Source organism: Sycon ciliatum, unplaced genomic scaffold, assembly GCF_964019385.1.
Source record: "Sycon ciliatum unplaced genomic scaffold, ocSycCili1.1 SCAFFOLD_1008, whole genome shotgun sequence".
In the NCBI taxonomy this organism is placed as follows: Eukaryota; Metazoa; Porifera; class Calcarea; order Leucosolenida; family Sycettidae; genus Sycon; species Sycon ciliatum.
In genome coordinates this window covers 408-19648 of record NW_027044653.1, presented here as the reverse complement: position 1 = coordinate 19648, position 19241 = coordinate 408, and the positions used below count along the sequence as shown (strand labels likewise).

General features: G+C 47.5%; 1 protein-coding gene across 2 annotated transcripts; it reads left to right on the top strand.

Moving 5' to 3' along the window:
- Positions 1 to 6200: 6200 nt before the first annotated feature.
- LOC135830500 (uncharacterized) lies at positions 6201 to 18058 on the top strand. Of its 2 annotated transcripts, none has more exons than XM_065342751.1 (12): positions 6201 to 6577; positions 10070 to 10153; positions 10807 to 10919; positions 11447 to 11615; positions 11939 to 12174; positions 12726 to 12818; positions 13612 to 14035; positions 14454 to 14692; positions 15411 to 15618; positions 15944 to 16297; positions 16985 to 17080; positions 17925 to 18058. In XM_065342751.1, the coding sequence occupies exons 1-12, from the start codon at positions 6490 to 6492 to the stop codon at positions 18041 to 18043; spliced, it is 2223 nt and encodes a 740-aa protein (XP_065198823.1). In that variant the 5' UTR covers positions 6201 to 6489; the 3' UTR covers positions 18044 to 18058. The 2 variants fall into 2 exon arrangements, with proteins under 2 accessions (XP_065198823.1, XP_065198822.1); XM_065342750.1 differs by having other exon boundaries at positions 15941 to 16297.
- Positions 18059 to 19241: the final 1183 nt, after the last annotated feature.

Below are 19241 nucleotides of genomic sequence, written 5' to 3'. Positions count from 1 at the left end.
CCGGCAGAAAAATTGGCAGAATTCGGTCCTTTTTTTGGTAAGACGTAAGTTTCATGCATGTTTGGTATGTGGATAAAAAAAATGGAGCAGAATTCGAGGAATTGCCCGCCACTGAGTAATAATGGTTCTGCCAATTTCACTGCTTTTCGAGCAGAATCTGCCACCTTTTCGAGCAGAATCCGACGGTCCCTAGCCCCTAGGTCTGGATACTAGACTCAGTACGAGTGTATGCTCCGGTGGATACGTGTATTTAGCAAGAGTACATACATTGTACATGTACAGTGCTGGCAACTGAAATCCGACCCCTTGAGCGGCGGGCTCACATTCTAGCGGTCTCTGTTTCGTAGTTTTACCATCCCTTGTTGAGTCTTTGCGATGTGAGCGCACCGCTCAGGGGGTCGGATTTCAGTTGCCAGCAATGTACTAGTACATGTAACCATGTACTCGGACTTAGTACAAAAGTCATGTACAGTAAAACCTGTCACGGCGACCACTCGGATAAGCGGCGACCACCTGTCCTAAAGGACCACTAAAACCAGGACCAAGGGATACTGTTTCCAGTCAAATGACCCTGGATAAGGAGACCACCTGGTAACAGAGACCACATTTTGAAGGTCCCTTGAGCGCGGTTGTCTAATAGACAGGTTTCACTGTACGTTATCAGCAGGCCTGGTTGGTCAGGTTTTACCTGACCAGCTTTTTGCCCACCAACCTGATTGTGTTTACCATGGTTTACCATGGTTTACCATGGTTTACCATGGTTTACCATGGTTTACTACTGTGGTGGTTATTTAAACCCGCCATATCACACACAAACTGTATGAAAGGCCATGATGCTACCGGACCAATCAAAAACTGCTTCCGGCGGTCCTGACATGTACAGTCATGACTCATGTATCACTGATATACATGTACATGTAAAGACTGAATCATTGCTCCTGCCACCTAATCAACACAATCAAGTAATATTAGTTTTACAATCATGTATCGCAGCCTGTCAAACCCTATTTATAGGGTTTTCAGCATACAACATGACGATTGACGTACACACTTCCTGATCAGAGTGTTCATATGGAGCGGTATACACAGCCGAGACGCAGTGGCAAGATAGGCTGGTGCTGGTTTGGCACACAAAACAAACGAAGGGCTCCTGCAAACAATAGTATTTAGTCTATTGTGTGGAAATAATTTGGGGAAGTGCCTTTTTCATTTTTTTCATTTTCGGTCTGGACTGCAGCTGCAGCATCGCTGCCATCACCATGATCACTAGGGACCGGCGGATTATGCTCGAAAAGGTGGCAGATTCTGCTCGAAAAGCAGTGAAATTGGCAGAACCATAATTATAAACCATATGGCGGGCAATTCCTCGAATTCTGCTCCATTTCTTTATCCACATACCAAACATGCTTGAAACGTACCAGAAAAAGTACCGAATTCTGCCAATTTTTCTGCCGGCATTATCCGCCGGTGGCCCGGTGCCTAGGCACTGCCCATAACTACCGGCACATGTATAATGTGCTTCAAGTGCTGAAGTACTTGGAAATGTGCATAACTCTGAATCATGCACGTTTTGATGGGGAACTTGAGGGCCAGAGATCTGGCATATGGCTTCACCGTATTTCCATAAACATTGGCAAAAGACTCTTGGTATTCATTTGTTTGAGGGAAAGGTGCAAAGATAATGGGAAAAGTCGGAAGAAAAGTTGACTGCCATCACCAGGACTCGAACCACGGACCATCGCTTGTGGCCAGCGATGCTCTACCACGAACGTGTAGCCATCATCCAAGCAGCGACCGTTCAACATTTTCTTCAGACTTCGACTCGATAGCCTGTGATATTCTCACCAAACTCACCCATGGGCCAGGGGTGCCCAATAGGCCGGGGTCCCTGTAACTTTGAAGTCTGATTAGGCGGATAAGAGAGATATGGTTTGGTTTGGTTTTTATTATTGCAGTTCGTTGCCTCAACATCCTAAGGGTGTGCAGCGTTGCCTCAACAGTACAAAGTACAAATATCAAGCGGGACGAACGAAAAGAGAAAGTAAAACAGAGCAGAAAGGAAGATGCAACTGAAAGGAAAGGAAGTATGAGTGTAATTTGAAGCTCGGATGTTGAGCCATAATAATAATAATAATAATAATTCTCGTCTACGTTCCAAAGGGAACTCACGACAATGGAGTGACAAAAAGCACCGCGGCAACAAAAAGCACCGCGGCAAAAAGAGAGAGAAAAGAGAAGATATGATATTTGACGAAAACAATCACGGTGTAGATTTCACATGAGTTCCAATACACCACATCAGCAAAGCTCTTCCTTAGAAAAATAAAAAAATAAGATAAATGAAATGAAATCATTGGTCATCACAGTTAGTCATGTGCGTCCACACCAAAATCACAGCCGGTCATGTGTGTTCACACCACCGCAGAACAAATGTTACTCCACTTCTGCCGGTCAACTGCACAACTTCTTAGCCATAAATAAATGTAGAAAAGAAAAGGACATATGGATACGAGTTAAGAGGTCGTGTGACACAACTTGTTTTGTAGTCAACTAGTCCATCACAATGTCAGGCATGAGGAGTACTGTAGGAGTTTGGCTTTCGGCTTGAACAATTCGTTTTCGCAAAGCTTCCCCTTTCTTTACTTATCTTTGATATTTATGACCCACCCAAGTTGGGTGGTGTGCTGCTTTGCTGCTTCGAATTGTAGTCAGACCGCTTTGTCAAATATCGTACTGGTCTCGTCATCGTCCAGTAACAATCGACATTCTTTGTTCCGTTGGGACTGAAGCTTTTGCTCGTTTTCGTTGCGCTTGCCTTCCCCTCTTTGGTCTTTTCATAACCTTGAACCTTCCAAGTTGGAAGGCTGTCGGTTAGCGCTACGGAGATGTGTTGAAGCTAGGTGTCAGGACACCGAATATCTCAGTACTCTGTCAGTTTTGTGCCTAGTTATTGCACTTTCTGACTGTATATAGTATCCAGTTACAGTGATGGAGAGTTACTCTTAACTCGTATCCATATGTCCTTTTCTTTTCTACAAGTATGAGTGTAAGTAAAGTAAAGTTTGCACGTCCGCGTTACCACCGGCTATACAATTGCGTTGAGAAACACAATCAGCTTAGGAAGTTTCGAGTGTATAATATAATATCCTGATGCCGTGACAGACACTACACATCCATTTAACGAGAAGATACATGTATATGTATCACAGTTTATCACTCTCTTATTATTGACCCCCACAGAAACTTGTGATCTCTAAGCGGTCAAATATCAGCATATATTGACCGCTTATATTGACCACTTATTATTGACCACTTAGCCCGAGGACTTAGAACTTTTTCCTCAACTTAGAAAAAAATCAGAACTGAAAGAAGAAAAATCTGAAGCCATATGCTGGGATTTGAACCCAAACTGTCAGATTCTCAGTCAAAGAACTTGGGGAACATACTACAAGAGACAACTGAAAACTTCGGTTTACACAGAAGTAATGTCCAATGTAAACGGCATATCTACATACTATTATACTATTACAATAGTATTATTTTCTTCACAGTAGCAAAGCAAAACCAGTTTTAGGTATGCTATGTCGTGATAAATCTATTATTGCCCTCATAATCGGTCAATATATGAAATATAGACCTCGTAAAAGACCTCGGGGGACCTCGGTCTTTTACTCGTTCTATATTTCATATATTGACCTCTTTAATCGTGCAATAATAGATACATATTAAAGATCCTGCAGTTCAACTTTTCAGGCATCATACTATCACACCTGCACTAAATGTGAGGCTTTATAGCTTCAACAGAATTACATGGTACATACCCGACGGGCCGTCCGAGAAAAGCACCGTCAACTTCTACCGGTTTTCTGTTGGCGTTATCCGCACAGGGCTATTTCAAACCGATAGTTTGACGTTTCTGTCCTGTTTCTCCGGAATCATCGCGTCCTTACGTCTTACATCCAGAGTACATAGACCTACTCTTGCTTACATACATCCCATTCGTTGTGGCTATCCTTCAGAATCTTCCAGTGTTTGCCTACGGCTCATATGGGTAGTTCCATGCCGCACACAACAGGGCCGGAGCCACTGGTACGGCTGGCGCCGCGGGCCAGTTTTTACGAATTCCCGGCGGGGCCTTCACAGCCTTGTCCAGTGTGTGATAAAGTATGTAATGTACTGAATGAGTAAATCCTTCCAAGAGTCTCTCTCTCTCTTTCTCCGGCACTCTCTCTCTCTCTCTCTCTCTCTCTCTCTCTCTCTCTCTCTCTCTCTCTCTCTCTCTCTCTCTCTCTCTCTCTCTCTCTCTCTCTCTCTCTCTCTCCTCTCCCCCCCCCTCCCTCTCTCCTAAACTGTTCTTTGTGTCCTGCGAGGACTACTGTGCTAGCAGCATCTGTTGCCAGCGGACTGCGTGGATGAAACAAAGTCATATTCAGTAATCATGATGCATAGTGGCTAGACCTGCCCTCTCCCATGATATGGACATTGGATATGGGAACATCATGATCGGCCCTGTTGTGACTGACTTGGGGTCGTACCACCCCTCATGACATGAGCTACAATTGTAGCTGGGTCCGGGCCTGTGTAGTCTGGTAACTACATGTATACTGTCCCCTCCAATGAGCTGTCACACTCTAGTCTAGCTTATCAATCTTATCAAGAGTACATACATACGTGTACAATGTACATACATGTAAAACCAAGAGTATTATACCCCCCCCCCCCCCCCCATGTACTCTTGGTAAAACGTTCATCTGCAGATTCGATTTGTTGCGACTCGTACTGTGACGTTACGGCTCACAGGTGCACTCAGCAAGCAGTCAGCACCTTTCGTTTGACTGTCAGGTATCATTCATAGTCGGTTCATGGGCGAAGATACATGCTTTGTCGATGGCTCTGTGCATCATCATGGGCTGCAGCCGAACAGTTCTGTGTTCCGAATCCGAGTGCTTGCACTGCTTGGCAGTCCTGACGAATTCCTGGAGTCTCCCAGGAGAGAGGTTTCACCCCCGCTTATACCATGTACAGTTAGCTGTACATATACAAAAAGTCATGTCCATGTATTCTCTCTCTTATTTGGCTGCAGACAGATGGAATAGTGCTCCATCTGATATCCGCACTGCTGCATCGCCATCCCTATTTCGCCATGCATTACTTTCATTCTTAGACTTAGGGTACCCCGTAAGAAGACCTTGAGTCTGTGGGGATTGCCCTATCAAAATATGAATAAATAATAATAATAATAATAATAATAATAATAAGGCCAAAACAAATAATGACCTTGTTTCCGGTCGCCCGACCGGGCCACTTTTTCCCAAATTCTGAAACTTTTTTTTGGTCCCAAATGCATACAAACGGTGGCAATGCCATGTGTGCAAGTGCACTCAACGAGTCATAACTCAGTCAAATCTCAACCGAATTCCGCAATCAAAACACCTACAAGGTAGCAGAGATTCTCAGCTGTCGGCTCGAAAACCTCCGGGATCGATACGAGTTAGAATAACGGAGCTGGAAGGACTCGAACTGTTTGCTTGATTTCTCAGGATGTACGAAAACAGGAATACACCACATGCTGTACAAGAACAGTGAGTCAGTCAACTTTGACATTGATCCTTGCCATGATATTATGTACAATGTACATGTGTAGGTGCTCTTGTCCATCAACACCACAACGATTGAGGAACCAAAAAAAGTATCCAAAAAAAGTTTTATTCCGGCCGACCGAGTCTCCTTTTTGAGGGGTTGCCGACCGGAAACAAGCCTATTTTTTGTTTAGGCCTAATAATAATGTATACAGCTTACAACTTATACGTAGAACGCAGATGGCTCACACTCGAGACATGCACCTCGAAATTATCCAGAACTTCAGAAGACCCAATACTGGCAATAGGCCAATGATTATGTCTCCGTAGTCCGTACCCCATGTGATGTCCAGTGATTATGTAAGTAATTCCCCTCCTTCCTGTGTTTATTGGCTGTCTCCTTGGATACTGTTGCACTGACTGCAGTCCAGTGGAGAGTCTACGTCATCATGATCATGGGGTACAGGAAAATGTCATTTTCTCTGCAAAAATTTGATCAAAAGTACGGCGCACCACGTGCCGCCCGTCTGGCACGTTTCGAAATCTGCTGTGCACTTTCGGCCCCATCGACAACACAGTCGACAGATAAACACTGACAAGATCGAGGCTGTTGATGCTGATTGCTGAAATCTGGAGAAGGCTGATGTGCCGCGAGCCGACACGGCCGGTGTGGACGAATGGCATGGCAGGCTGAGAGCATCTCCGAACAACTTTCTTTCCATAAAATAGCACCCTCTCTTCTCTTCTTCCTAAAGAAAGCTCGTTGCAGCTCCGGCTGAGCTGGCTCTTCGCGTGTTGCATGCGAGCTTTTGTTGAGAGTTTCAAAAATTGCCCAATCAATTCTCAAGTCATTCAAAGAGAATTTACGAAGTGATTTCCTTCGGAAGAAAGGCTTGTACTCCAAATAGCAATGTTGAGTCAGGTGCAGGAGCGGCGAGACGTAGCTCTGGCCGACTTCTACAAGAAGCCCACCACCAAGCGAAAGCACGACGAGCAAGGTTGGTGGAGAATGGGCCTCTAAACTGATTTATTGAGACTGAACTTTTTTTTATTTTTACTTCAGCCTTGTATTATTACGAGCATCATGCAGAGTGTTGCCTTGAACGTTGCTGTCATTCGAAAAGTATTCAATACAATAAATTCCAACTCAACGGCAAATGCACCATGATAGTAATGAAAACTTAAAAAGAAGTACAGCTCACATTATGCTAGTAACTCAGGAAAGAACATGTTTGAGGTGTCTGCCAAATCTTGCCGTTCTTCTCTGTGTATTGCCTTCCATGGGGCATCCGAAAGGAACAAGTTCACTTGTTGCAGGCTGCTTGTGTTATAGGGTGATCCACTGCATACGGGACCGACCGCAGGTAACGCATGTCGGTGTCACCTGTTGAGATCGACACCAGTCCAGGGACGCGGGTCCCGGGGTGTCCCGCACAGCATGCCCGGAGCGGTCTGCGGTGTTAACGTGTGCTCGATGCCACTATCTACAGGACTGCAGAAGGAAATCCGATCAAGCGAGTGAATACCATGCCTCCGGGCGCTGCTCAGCCCTTAGACCTGCGAACACTGCAATGCTGTACTAGTACAGAGCGCAAACTTGAGCGCCACGATCGGATTTCTTTGAGCGGCCACTGTACTGTATAACATGCTATTTTCGGTGTACAGTCAACACCTATGGTTGATAAATATGGTGGTAAAGACACACCTGGCAATATGGCGGTAAACACACGCCTGCCCACACACGCTCTCTAAGCTGCAAAGTTCTGGCACAGAGCTCTCCTTCTCACCACCACCACCACCACCACCATCAGTTCGCGCCTGGCGCCTAGTTATATAACAGCAACATAGCTGCAGTGGTGTCTTCAACTTCATTCAGTCGACACCTGAAATAACAAACACCATTATGCATGAGAAGTGATTCTTTATAGCCAAAGTTCGTTATAACAGAAATGCATTCACACTATACAAGCAGCAAGTCACGACTGACATGTGCCCCATGGCATGGCAGTATGACTGACATGTGCCCCATGGCAGTATGACTGACATATGCCCCATGCTGTCCCTGCGGGAATTTGCGGAAAAAAACTCTCGAAACCTTGCGCAAGAAATTGCGGCAGAAAACAACAAAAAATGCGACGAAAAGTGCGGAATGATGCAGAACTTGCCAGGAATTCGCAGAAGTATTTGCAGAAAATTGCGGGTTTGGGCCAAAATCACGAAATTTGTTGCATCGCATATCTACTCGGAATTAGTATGAGTCGTGCTGTGCAAATAACCTACATTCATTGTACAGGATCATGGAAAGCACTGCGTGAAAAGTGCATAGAAAATGTGAGATATAGTGCAGAAAACAACATTAAAACGCGGGAAATCGCGGATTTTGCTGAAAATCGCGGGTTTGGGCCGAAATCGCAAAATTTGTTGCATCCGTGGAATCGCGATTTCCTGGAGGGACAGCCCATGGCAGTATGACTGCACTTGGTTTACATACAGCACTACAAGATGTATACTCATAAAAAGGACACACTTCCGCCTCATTACAAACATCTTGAAAGTTTTTGTCTTCACAAGTATACTTTCAAGCCTTCTCGCCATTTCGCCTGGCGAGAAGGCTTGAAAGTATACTTGTGAAGACAAAAACTTTCAAGATGTTTGTAATGAGCCGGAAGTGTGTCCTTTTTATGAGTATTATCGCATTTTTGTCTCAGAGGAAACTGACTACAATATTTGGTTGGTTATAAACGAAAACTGTTCACTGTAAGTGATTGTAGGTGTTCAAACTGGGGCATGCATGGACAATGGTTCGCTATACAGGTGAAATCCTGATAATTCGAACCTCAAAATGCCAGAAAAAAACTTCTAATTATCCGGACATTCTAATTATCCAAACATGAACCCACAACTCAATATGTATGTCGAAATGCTCTCATGGTCACGCAGAGTTGCGCTATGGACCTTAGACACAAATTTTACGGACACTGAACTGACCGGCACAGCCTGCTCGTGCAAACTGAACTGACCAGTACAGTGTACAGTGAACTTCGAATTACACTTTGCTAACTTCGAATTATCAGCACAAATCCCACACATTTTCTATGTAAGTGGAATCTGTGGGACTTCTAATAGATGATATGCCAAATAACGCGCAACTAGACTTGAGAGGGCATCGCACACAAGTTGCATACAAATTATACTACAATGTGTACATGGAAGACCCTGAGCTCTGCAGGAATGCAAGTCACAGGTAACCGTACAACTTTGAACTTTGTATGCAACTACTCTGCAATGCCCTCTCAAGTCTAGTTGCACGTTATTTGGCATATCATGTATATATAACGAGGAAGCAAATCTAACGTTTTAACGGACGACATTTCTTCGTTATAATAAGATCCGTTGAGGCCGTACTGCTTCATATATGCTGTGTGTGGATATGGCAGAATACTGCAAGATCGTTAACATATCTTCTCGTTAACCTATGAATTTTGGACAATCGTTAAATTTGCGACTCGTTATAATAACATGTCTTACAGTATTAACTGGACATGTCCAGTTCGAGGTTCGAATTATCAGAATTTTTTAAGTGGGAATCGTATTGACAGAAATCGGTCCTGGAAAAACTTCTAATTAAGCGGTATGTTCGAATTAGGCCATATTCGAATTATCAGGATTCCACCTGTATCACGAAATTTGCTATAATATGCGAATTCGTTATAAGTGGAGTCGACTATTATTTTAATTTCGGTAGAGGAACCAGTCACCTACATTTAGGTAACACCTATACGGCGCTACAGTCCATTCATCGGAAACTGGCCCGCTGGCTTTTGAAAGTTGGATTTGGGCCGAATTGAGGATCAAAAACCCACTTTAAATCTCAAAAATCTGGGTTTTGGATCTGCTTCTCCATACACCTTGCCATGGCATACCTGTCCTAATTTTGTAAAACCTGGCTGAATTTCTATTTCCCTGTTCTTGGACTTTTCTGGCCTCAAATGTGGCAAGGAGTAATTGCACGGGTCACACAATGCAGGATGTACTGTTGTTTTCACGATATCTAAAACTATGTGAGAGGGACACCAAAAAGTTAGGGTGCCAGTTTCCAATGAATGGACTGTAGAGTACGCACTGTTTGTGAAGGGTAGGCTGATCACCGAAGTCAAAATTTCACCTGAAACCTGGCAGGTCCCTGATACCGAATTTTTACTACAGTAAAACCTGTAACTAAAGACCACTGTGTCTAGCGACCAGCCTGGTACTACAGACCACTTTGCCAGGCACGGACGGTCTCACATTCATGTATGGTTGTGCGGTGCAAGCCTCTAACTAAGGACCGCCTGCCAATAAAGACTGCTTTGTCTGACCCCAAGGGCCGGGTGGTCGTCAGTCACAGGTTTTACTGCATGCGTGTGGTACATGGTGTGTGTGCGCGTGCGCGTGTGTGTTTTGTTTGGTGTGTGTGTGTGCGTTTTGTTTGGTGTGTGCCGTGATTGTAGATGGCTCTGGTGGAGAGCGGTCGCCATCGTCGTCGACACCCGTTGCCAAGCTACCCAGGCAGGAGAAGGCGACGGGCATACAGGGTGAGTGGTGGCAACTTGACCTCTTCTCCTAACCAGGGAGTAGTAAAATACCGGTATTTTACAACTCCCTGCTCCTATTACTGAGTTCGTTAAATTTTGCCCACGAATCGATGTTGACCCCATTCATGAATCGCTCCTGGCTATTCACATCTCACCATGTGAATAGGGTGAATGGATTCCGAACCTATTCCAGGGCTCATAGCATGAAATCGAACGACGAGATTCCATTCATGAATCGATTCATGGCAGTAATCGAACGCACCCACTGGCATGCGGTGGCTTGGCATTCATGCAAGTGCATGATTTTGCGGGGAAACCTTTGCGGTCTGGAAACTTTCACGTTTTTCGCAATGGACATGAAATCGCCAAAAGTAGCCCGCGCACAGCATAGAGCTGCAGTCAAAAACTAAAGAATTTGACTCCAGTCGTGAACATATCCACGAACTAAAACAAGCGCAAAAGTTCCCCAGCTTGCAGTGTGTCGTCTCTGCTGGCAGTTTGATGCTTACTCTTGGCCAAGCTGTTTTGTGTGCCCGCACGTGCGCGTTTGCATGTATGCGTATGTGCATGTGTGTGTGTGTGTGCGTATGTGTACGTGCATGCGTGTGTACGTGTGTACGTGTGTTCATGCGTGTGTGCATGCATTTGTTCAGGCATAGTGTCGTGGGTGGAGAACTCGTCGCTACCCAGCAAGTCCATGGTTCTGACGGACATCGGTAACCACTCGTATCCGCAAGCGTGCATGCTACTACTGACATCACTCAAGGTTAGCTGTGAAATTGTGTTTTTTTAATTTTCTTACTGAATCCTCATACTTTCTCTTGTGGTTCAAGCAATGGGCAAACTCGTGTTCAGTGCAATCACGATAGATGCATCCAGTCGAACGCACTTGTGCAATAAGCCCATTGCGCAATGATGTAATTTGTACGATAAACATGTTAACACCACACAGCCACCTGGGCGGTAGTCTAGGGTGTTGAACAGTGCATTCCAGATCCCAGCGTACTCGCATGCATTACTCGTACCTTCCATATTTGGCAATGCTCAATGGGCTTATGCACGCCCGCACCTGGTTATATTTAATGCACCATGCGCTATGAAATGATCACACCACTTTGCATTGCAGCATGATGATGATGTGTGTGTACGTGTGTTTGTACGTGTGTGTGTGTGTATGTGTGTCTGTCTGTCTGTCTGTCCGTGTGTGTGTGTGTGTGTGTGTGTGTGTGTGTGTGTGTGTGTGCATGCGTGCACACGCGTGCGTGTATTGCTTTCTCCGCCTGCTTCCTCCAGGAATACTTTGACATTGGGCTGACTGTGTTGCAAGCATCCGCACCGTCGTCCTCGGGTTCTGCATCCTCGGCGGCGCCAGCCACATCACACACCATCCCTGGACGTGCACGAGTGGACGAACTCATGGCGTCGTTCATGAAGCCCCTCACAACTCCCCTCTGCGCAATGGGTAACTTTTGTTGCTTTTGGTCGTCGAGCGTGTGTGTATGCATAGGTACTTCAAGTACGTCATGTATTAGGATGTTCGTGTGCGCGTGTTTTTGTATAGGCAATCAACATGGTTTGATTGGTTGTGCCGCTCTGAGTATGTTGATGTTGCTTTTGCTGCCGCTGTTGCTGTATGTGTGTGTGTGTGTGTGTGTGTGTGTGTGTGCGTGTGTGTGTGTGTGTGTGTGTGTGTGTGTGTGTGTGTGTGTGTGTGTGTGTGTGTGTGTGTGTGTGTGTATGTGCATGTGTGTGTATGTGTTCACGTGTCCAATGTGCACTGTTCAGAGAAGGCCATCCGACGTTTGCCGCCATCCGGAGGCGACATCTCGATGTTTCAGCACATTCACCCCATCCATGAAGCGCAGTTCATGACAGCTCTGGTCAAAGTGTTCGACACACCGCTCACACGCTCGTCGGTGGCGGAGGATGGCGAAGAGAAGATCAGCCCGGTGGACGCCTCACACTCCGCCGCGGTCGACTGGTGTCTCCTAGACGTCCTGCTTACACCCTTTGCCAACTCGGTACATCTTCTGACTTTTGACTTCGTGCCCGCACTCAATTCAAGAATGCCTGATCTTTGTGCTTTTGAGTTTTAAATCTATAGCAAAGAAAAGGACCCAAGAACTACAAGTTCCGCTATAATGTCCACTAGCACTATCCCTTGCTTGTCAATCGTGTTATTGCATGAGCTGATTGTCAAGTAACTGGTGGTGTTAGTGGACATTAGAGTGTAACTTGTAGTTCCTTGGTCCTTTTCTTTGCTATAAATTCATCCTTGGCTCTCCGTCCGAATCCATTTTTATTTTATATGAGTCGAAATTCAGATCAATATACACTGGTCTTAATGGGACCAGTTACGACCTAAAACTCTCCCCCCCCCCCCTCCTCTCCTCTCCTCTCTCCTCCCTCTCCCCCCCCCCCCCCCCCTTCTCTCTCCCCCCTCTCTTTCTGTCTCTCCCTCCCTCCCTCTGTCTCTGTCTCTCTCTCTCTCTGTCTCTCTCTCTGTCTCTCCCTCTCTCTCCCTCTCCCTCCCTCTCACTCACTCACTCTCTCCGTCCTGTCTCCTCTGCAGTCGGTCATGGTGGAGCGCATCGCCCGCATTGTCTCATTGGCCGTATCATTACGCTGTGCGCCGCTCGTGTCCAGTCTGGCTCGCTGGATATCGGTAAGACCGGGACACACACTGACACACTGTACTGACCATGAGTAGTACATATTTTACTACTCCTTCGTACTGACACTATACTGACACTGGAAGACGCGGATACACACTGACACACTGGACTGACACTGGACTGACATTGTACTGACATAGTACCGTACGATACCAAGAGTAGATAAACAAGAGTGTGCAACTCGCGGATGGGTTGGCCCACGGCTGATTTTTTTTTTGTTGACGTAATCTTTTCGACGACGCATGCGCTGCGAGTCTTTTGGAAAGTTTTCCCTTGTGCACTTGGCCGCATTTGCACTACACCGTCGGTGCCCAGCACGTGCTCTCACACTGCTCTGCGGCAAATGCGCGTTTCTCTGAAAAAAGGTGACGTCAACAAAAATTCCGCCGTGGGCGGGGGTATCTGCAGATGTGCAGGAGAGATCCGAAGTTGCACACTCCTGTTTATCTACTCTTGATGACACTACTTATTCGTACCTTCTTTTTTCTTTTCACAGTATCTCTATTTTGAGACTTTATCTTGCCCGTAAAAGAGGCCGTTACCCCGAAAAAAAATGGTACCTTCGCCTTCAGTCGATGCTTTCCTGTTCTCATGAATTGTTTGTGCGTATCATGGTCAACGCAGACCTGGCTGGGCGTGTGACATTTCGGTTGTTTATTTATTTATTTCTGTGTCGATGGTGTGGCGACTTTGTTTCTGTCGGCATGCCTGCGTGTTGGTGCGTGCATGCATGTGTGTGTCCACGTGCATACACCCATGTCTGTTCCCACCATGCCGCCGCAGTGCTTCGATCGTCGTCTGTACAAAATCCCTGCCGCCCCTGCCGCAGCGGCCTCGAGTGCAAGCGGCACGTCCAGCAGCAGCAGCACAGCCGTCGCCACCGCAAACAGCAGTGCTGGCAGTAGCAGTAGCAGTGGTTGTGGTGGTGCCCGTCAGCACGTGTCCGTGTCTGGCGCCGTGGCGGACACGCTCGTCAACGACTTCTGCCTGCTGACGCAGCACGACATGGAGAAGCTCTCCTGTCTGCCAGAGCTGAGTCTGGACATGGCGGCTCTGTTCATTATGGAGTACCTGCAGCAACACCCGCTGCTGACGAAGGAAGACGACAGCGGCAGCAGTAGCAGTAGCGGCAGCAGCAGCAGCAAGAGAGGGAGTGGCGGGGGTGGTAGCAGGACTGGGAGCCGCAGCGGTAGCAGTGCCAGTTCTGGTGAGTGTGCTTGCAATCATGGGTGCAATGTTGCCACTTGCCACCTCCTACGGGACCGTCCGTAATAGTTATCGATCTTTTACACGACACGAAAAGTTCCATTTGTGGGTGGGAGTTTCATTTTGAAAAATATTTAATGTGTGAGACATCAATGCCTTCTAGCTGTCAAGTCAATCCATTTTTCATTCAGGGGGGGGGGGGGGTGGGGGGGTTGGAGTGTCGTAACTGAACTTTTTCGTTTCGTGAAAATTATCGACACTGCCGGATGACCCCTAACGGCTGCAGTTTGCTATGTGTTTGAGTTTGGCACGTTGTCCAGAGTCCGTGAATTTATAGTGTTTCTAGAATATTCTGGAAATCTAGAAGCTGTGCTATGCGAATTGAGAACTGTCAACTGTTTCTTCAATTTCACTTGTAGATGCTTCAACAAAGCCCAAGTCGGAGGCCAAGGTTAACCTTCCACACCACAATCTAGTGGCGATGTTTTCATCCTGGCTGGTGAAATGGCCGTCACTGTCTCTGTGCAAGAGGCAAACTAACTTGCCCACTGGTGTTCCACTGAGTCGGGAATGGTCGGTACGGCCTCCAAGCTCATCATCCAAGACGTCGTCGTCGTCAGCAGTCCCAGCTAGAAAGCGCGATGATCCAAAGATTCTGGTGAGATTTTGTAATTACATTTGGCTTCAATGTCTTGTGGCGCGCCAGGATGGGTGTCGACGCGCGCAGTCTGTATGTGTGTGTGTGCGTGCGTGCGTGTGTGTGTGTGTGTGTGTGGATATGTGTAAACTTAACATAGTATGTGTGTTACCTGTTGGTGGGAGAGTAGTACGGGTGCAGGCTGGCTGAATGGTATGATGTATGGTATGTGCCGTGTGATGTGTGCTAACTGCTGTGTGATGTGCAATGTGTGCTGTGTAATGTGTGCCGTGTGCCGTCGCTGCCGTGTGATTTGTGCTGTGTGCCGTCACTGCCGTGTGATGGTGTGTTGTCTATGCAATGTGTGCTGTGCAATGTGTGCTGTGTGATGTGTGTTGTGTGATGTGTGCTGTGTGCCGTCACTGCTGTGTGCCGTCACTGCTGTGTGCCGTCACTGCTATGTGCCGTCACTGCTGTGTGCCGTCACTGCTATGTGCCGTCACTGCTATGTGCCGTCACTGCTATGTGCCGTCACTGCTATGTGCCGTCACTGCTATGTGCCGTCACTGCTGTGTGACGTCACTGCCGTATGCCGTCACTGCCGTGTGCCGTCACTGCTATGTGCCGTCACTGCTATGTGCCGTCACTGCCGTGTGCCGTCACTGCCGTGTGCCGTCACTGCCGTGTGCCGTCACTGCCGTGTAACGGTATGTTGTCTGTGCCTGTCTGTACCCTACAGTGCCCTCTGCAAGGCTTGAGCTCGCTCTCCGTGTACGGACCGCTCGCCTGCCAGTTTGTCGTCTGCTCCAACACGTCTGCTGCCACTGCTGCCACAGTCACATCGGGCTCGACAACGGCAGCACAAAGCACAGAGGTGTCGTCGTCATCAGACTCCAGAACAACACCAGCAGCAGCAGCATTGAGTTCTGCTTCTGCTAGCAGCATCGGTAAGGATCTGCATACCACAGGGTCGGTATAACACACCTCATGGTCGGTACAATGCGGAGTTTCGGTTTACTGCGGCTGGAGTACCAGTAGTTGATGGTGTGTTTGGTACATGATGGCGACGTCTTCTCTTGGTTTAGCCAGTCCTGCACCACCACGCCGCGCTGTTGTCTGTCCTCCTCGTGACGTGTTTTTTGTTTGTTCTCCCCGTGACATGCTTGTTGCTGCAATGTCTTGACATGTTTGTTCTCGTCGTGACGTGTTTGTTGTTGCAATGTCGTGACGTGTTTTTTGTTGTAATATCTTGTTCTCTGTTCTCCACAGTAGTCACGGCGGCGTCTGCGACCTCCGGCGGTGGCACACAGGCTGGGTACGAGGACAGTCTGGCACAGCTGCACGTGCAACTCCTGCAGGCTGTGTCCGCGCACCAAGACCACACGGTCGCCGCGACAACAGCAGTGGCCGCGTCCGGTAACCAGGCACCAGCAGCAGCAACTCCGCCGTCGTCCAAGCGCAGGAAATCGTCGTCGACGGCGAGCAAATCGGGAAAGGGTGACAGAGCGCCGGAGTCATCGTCAGCATCAGTATCGCCATCGCCTCCGCCGCGACTGTTGACGGCTGGCGGCTTGCTGGACATAGTGCAGCAGTGTCACGACTTGTGGAAGCTGGCTCTCGAGAAAGGTGCGCGTGGTGTGTGGTTGCGTGCACGAAGCGTCTGAGGGAGTGTGTGCACGAGCGTATGCGTCGTGTGATAGCGCAACTGAATAGGCAGCCTTGACTTGTTGTCATTGTTGTTGCTGGTGATGTTTAGTTGTAGAGTAAAACCTGGTTTTAAGCGACCACCCCACGGTGCAAGCAAACACGGTCGTTAAAGCCAGGTGGTATTTAGAACCAGGTCCCACAGTGTCTGTGTAGAACTGTGGGTGCATGGAAAACCGGTCGTTAAGAGCAGGTGGTCGCTAAATCCAAAGGTCGCTTACACCAGGTTTACTGTGCTGGCAAGCCGATATAAAGCCTGTGAACCTTCCTGTAAGCTACTTGTCCAGGCATTGCACAACATTGGTGTTGGTGTTGGTATTCTTTATTCTACTTCATCAAGCGCACAGGCACTGATACCTTCTCATCAGCCCAACGGCTGGCTCTCACAGAATGATGAGAATTGGGTGCCATGAAGGTAGCATTGGGTATTTTGAAATCCCTTTCTTGGTGTATATCGCGCAACATTGACATGTGAACGGTGCATGTTGGTATTTGTGCGCGTGTGTGCGTTGTGTGTGTGTGTGTGTGTGTGTGTGTGTGTGTGTGTGTGTGTGTGTGTGTGTGTGTGTGTGTGTGTGTGTGTGTGTGTGTGTGTTGAACACATAACAGGATTCGATGTGGACCGTACAGTGTCTGTGGCAGTGGAGCACTTAGCACAACTGCTCCAAGTCATGAGCACCGCTGGATTCCTGTCCTTGAAGAAAGGTACATGCCTACGTTTGCTGCGACTTGTTAGGCGTTCTTTCCTGCCCCCCCCCCCCTCTCTCTCAGTCTCTCTCTCACTCTCTCTCTCTCTCTCTATCTCTCTCTCTCTCTCTCTCTCTCTCTCTCTCTCTCTCTCTCTCTCTCTCTCTCTCTCTCTCTCTCTCTCTCTCTCTCTCTCTCTCTCTCTCTCTCTCTCTCTCTCTCTCTCTCTCTCTCTCTCTCTCTCTCTCTCTCTCTCTCTCTCTCTCTCTCTCTCTCTCTCTCTCTCTCTCTCTCTCTTGTTGTGCAATACTCCTTGTACATCAGGTATCTCTTAGTCTGTCCAATCCTATAATTATTATGATCATGAATTCATGATATTCAGAGTGTTGCAGATAATGATAAAACTGGTAGGGAAAGTAATAGAGACGTGCTGCTTGCTGAAGAAGTACAAAGGGACGATGAATCCTACCGCGACGGAATTTACTCCCGGAAAATTGGCTGCCCGGCCAAAATACCTCACGAAACTCATTTCACCGATTTGCATAGGTAGGTTGCATAGGTTGTTCATCAAAATAGTGAATCCTGTAAAGGTTATGCGAATGATTTGTTGTGTTGAGCCAGTGGACCCGCTTACGAGCGCTAGGTATACAGCATGAGTTAGCGGACCCGCTTATAGGCGCTATGCATGCAGTATGAGTCGCTAGTGCGCTATACCGCGGGTCAGCGACTTTGCCGAAGCATCTCAACTGATGCTGTTATCGCATAACCTCCATAATAATATTTGCTGGTGACCGATGAAGAGATACCTCCTAGTCTGTTTTTTCATCATTGTTGCTGTCTGTCTGTCTCTCTATATATATAGATCATCTGGAGAGAATACGTACTAGCCTTCCGTCAAACCGGTTAGTTCCGTCTGGCTGTTCATGTGTCTGTATGCTTGTATGCTTGTATACACGTGTCGTCACGGGTTTGAAATCGTGAACGAACTGCCTCTACGCTCCTCGCCACGCCACACAACAGAGAGCCAGTACAAATTGTTAGAGAGCTTTTCTTCTACTTCATTTCAGTAGGCGACTGGGGAAACTCATAAAGAAGAACCAACGCTGACAACGAACGACTGACGACTGACAACAACTGACGACGACCGTCGGACAACTGACCACGAACGTCGGACAACTGACTCTGACAACGAACGTCTGACAACTCACGACTGACATGGCAAAAGGAAAACATGATATCAGAAATTGGTGCCCTCGTCAGCACAAAAGGTGGTGTACTCAGCACAAAAAGGTGCACTTGTCAACAACAAAGCAGCGCAGCAGCATGTACGGGTCAGCAACAAAGCAGCGCAGCAGCATGTACGGGTCAGCAGCACAGAGACACAAATACAGCAGCAGCTACGACGAAGAGACAACACGTGCAGCCACATGTACACACAGAGACACAAATACAGCAGCAGCTACGACGAAGAGATAACACGTGCAGGCGCAGGTACAACACTATCCCCTACCAAAAAAGACATCCACTCCTGTGGATGGAAGCAAAAGTGAAGTGTATAAAAAACGGAAGAAGACAGACCGGAGAAGAAGACAGAAAGACAGGGGAAATGAAATATGAAGCAACATAAACAGGCGACAATAAAACACAAAAGAGGTGGGCCACAACTGTTGAACACATGACGAGTAGGCCAGGAGGGTTAACACCAGTCGGGGAGCCCCGCAAAACTGTGCAACAATCAACAGAACCTGCAAGCAACAGATTTTGCAGAGGACACCGGCTGGCGAGCTGTTCGACCTGTGTTTGTCCCTTTGGATCTTTTTATTCTTAGAACAGCACCAACCTAGTACGCCACCCATCCACCAGTCATGACAAAACAAAAGTACAAATGCATGAGAAAACAGGTTATGCCGACGGACCCAGCAACGCTTCCAGGAGCGGCGAGACCGACAGTACGCACCGACCGAGAAGACTGGGGCAGCAGGACGCACACTGGCCGGCTGTCCGAAAACCGATGGCGCTACAGAAACTCCGAGAATCACAGGACACACACAGAAAGAGAGAAGGACTGACGCAAACATCTCAGCCATCACCAAAAATCAGAAAAGCACACGAAGGAAGGGAAGAACAGCCAGGAAGAACACGTCGACTGAAACAGGAGCAATTAATCAGTGAGGACACC

Excerpts from the sequence above, each read along its gene's own strand:
- LOC135830500 (XM_065342750.1), top strand. The coding sequence starts at position 6,490 with ATGTTGAGTCAGGTGCAGGAGCGGCGAGACGTAGCTCTGGCCGACTTC. Across the intron at positions 14,693-15,410 it reads GCGATGATCCAAAGATTCTG|TGCCCTCTGCAAGGCTTGAG; the intron begins GTGAGATTTTGT and ends TGTACCCTACAG. Across the intron at positions 17,081-17,924 it reads ATTCCTGTCCTTGAAGAAAG|ATCATCTGGAGAGAATACGT; the intron begins GTACATGCCTAC and ends CTATATATATAG.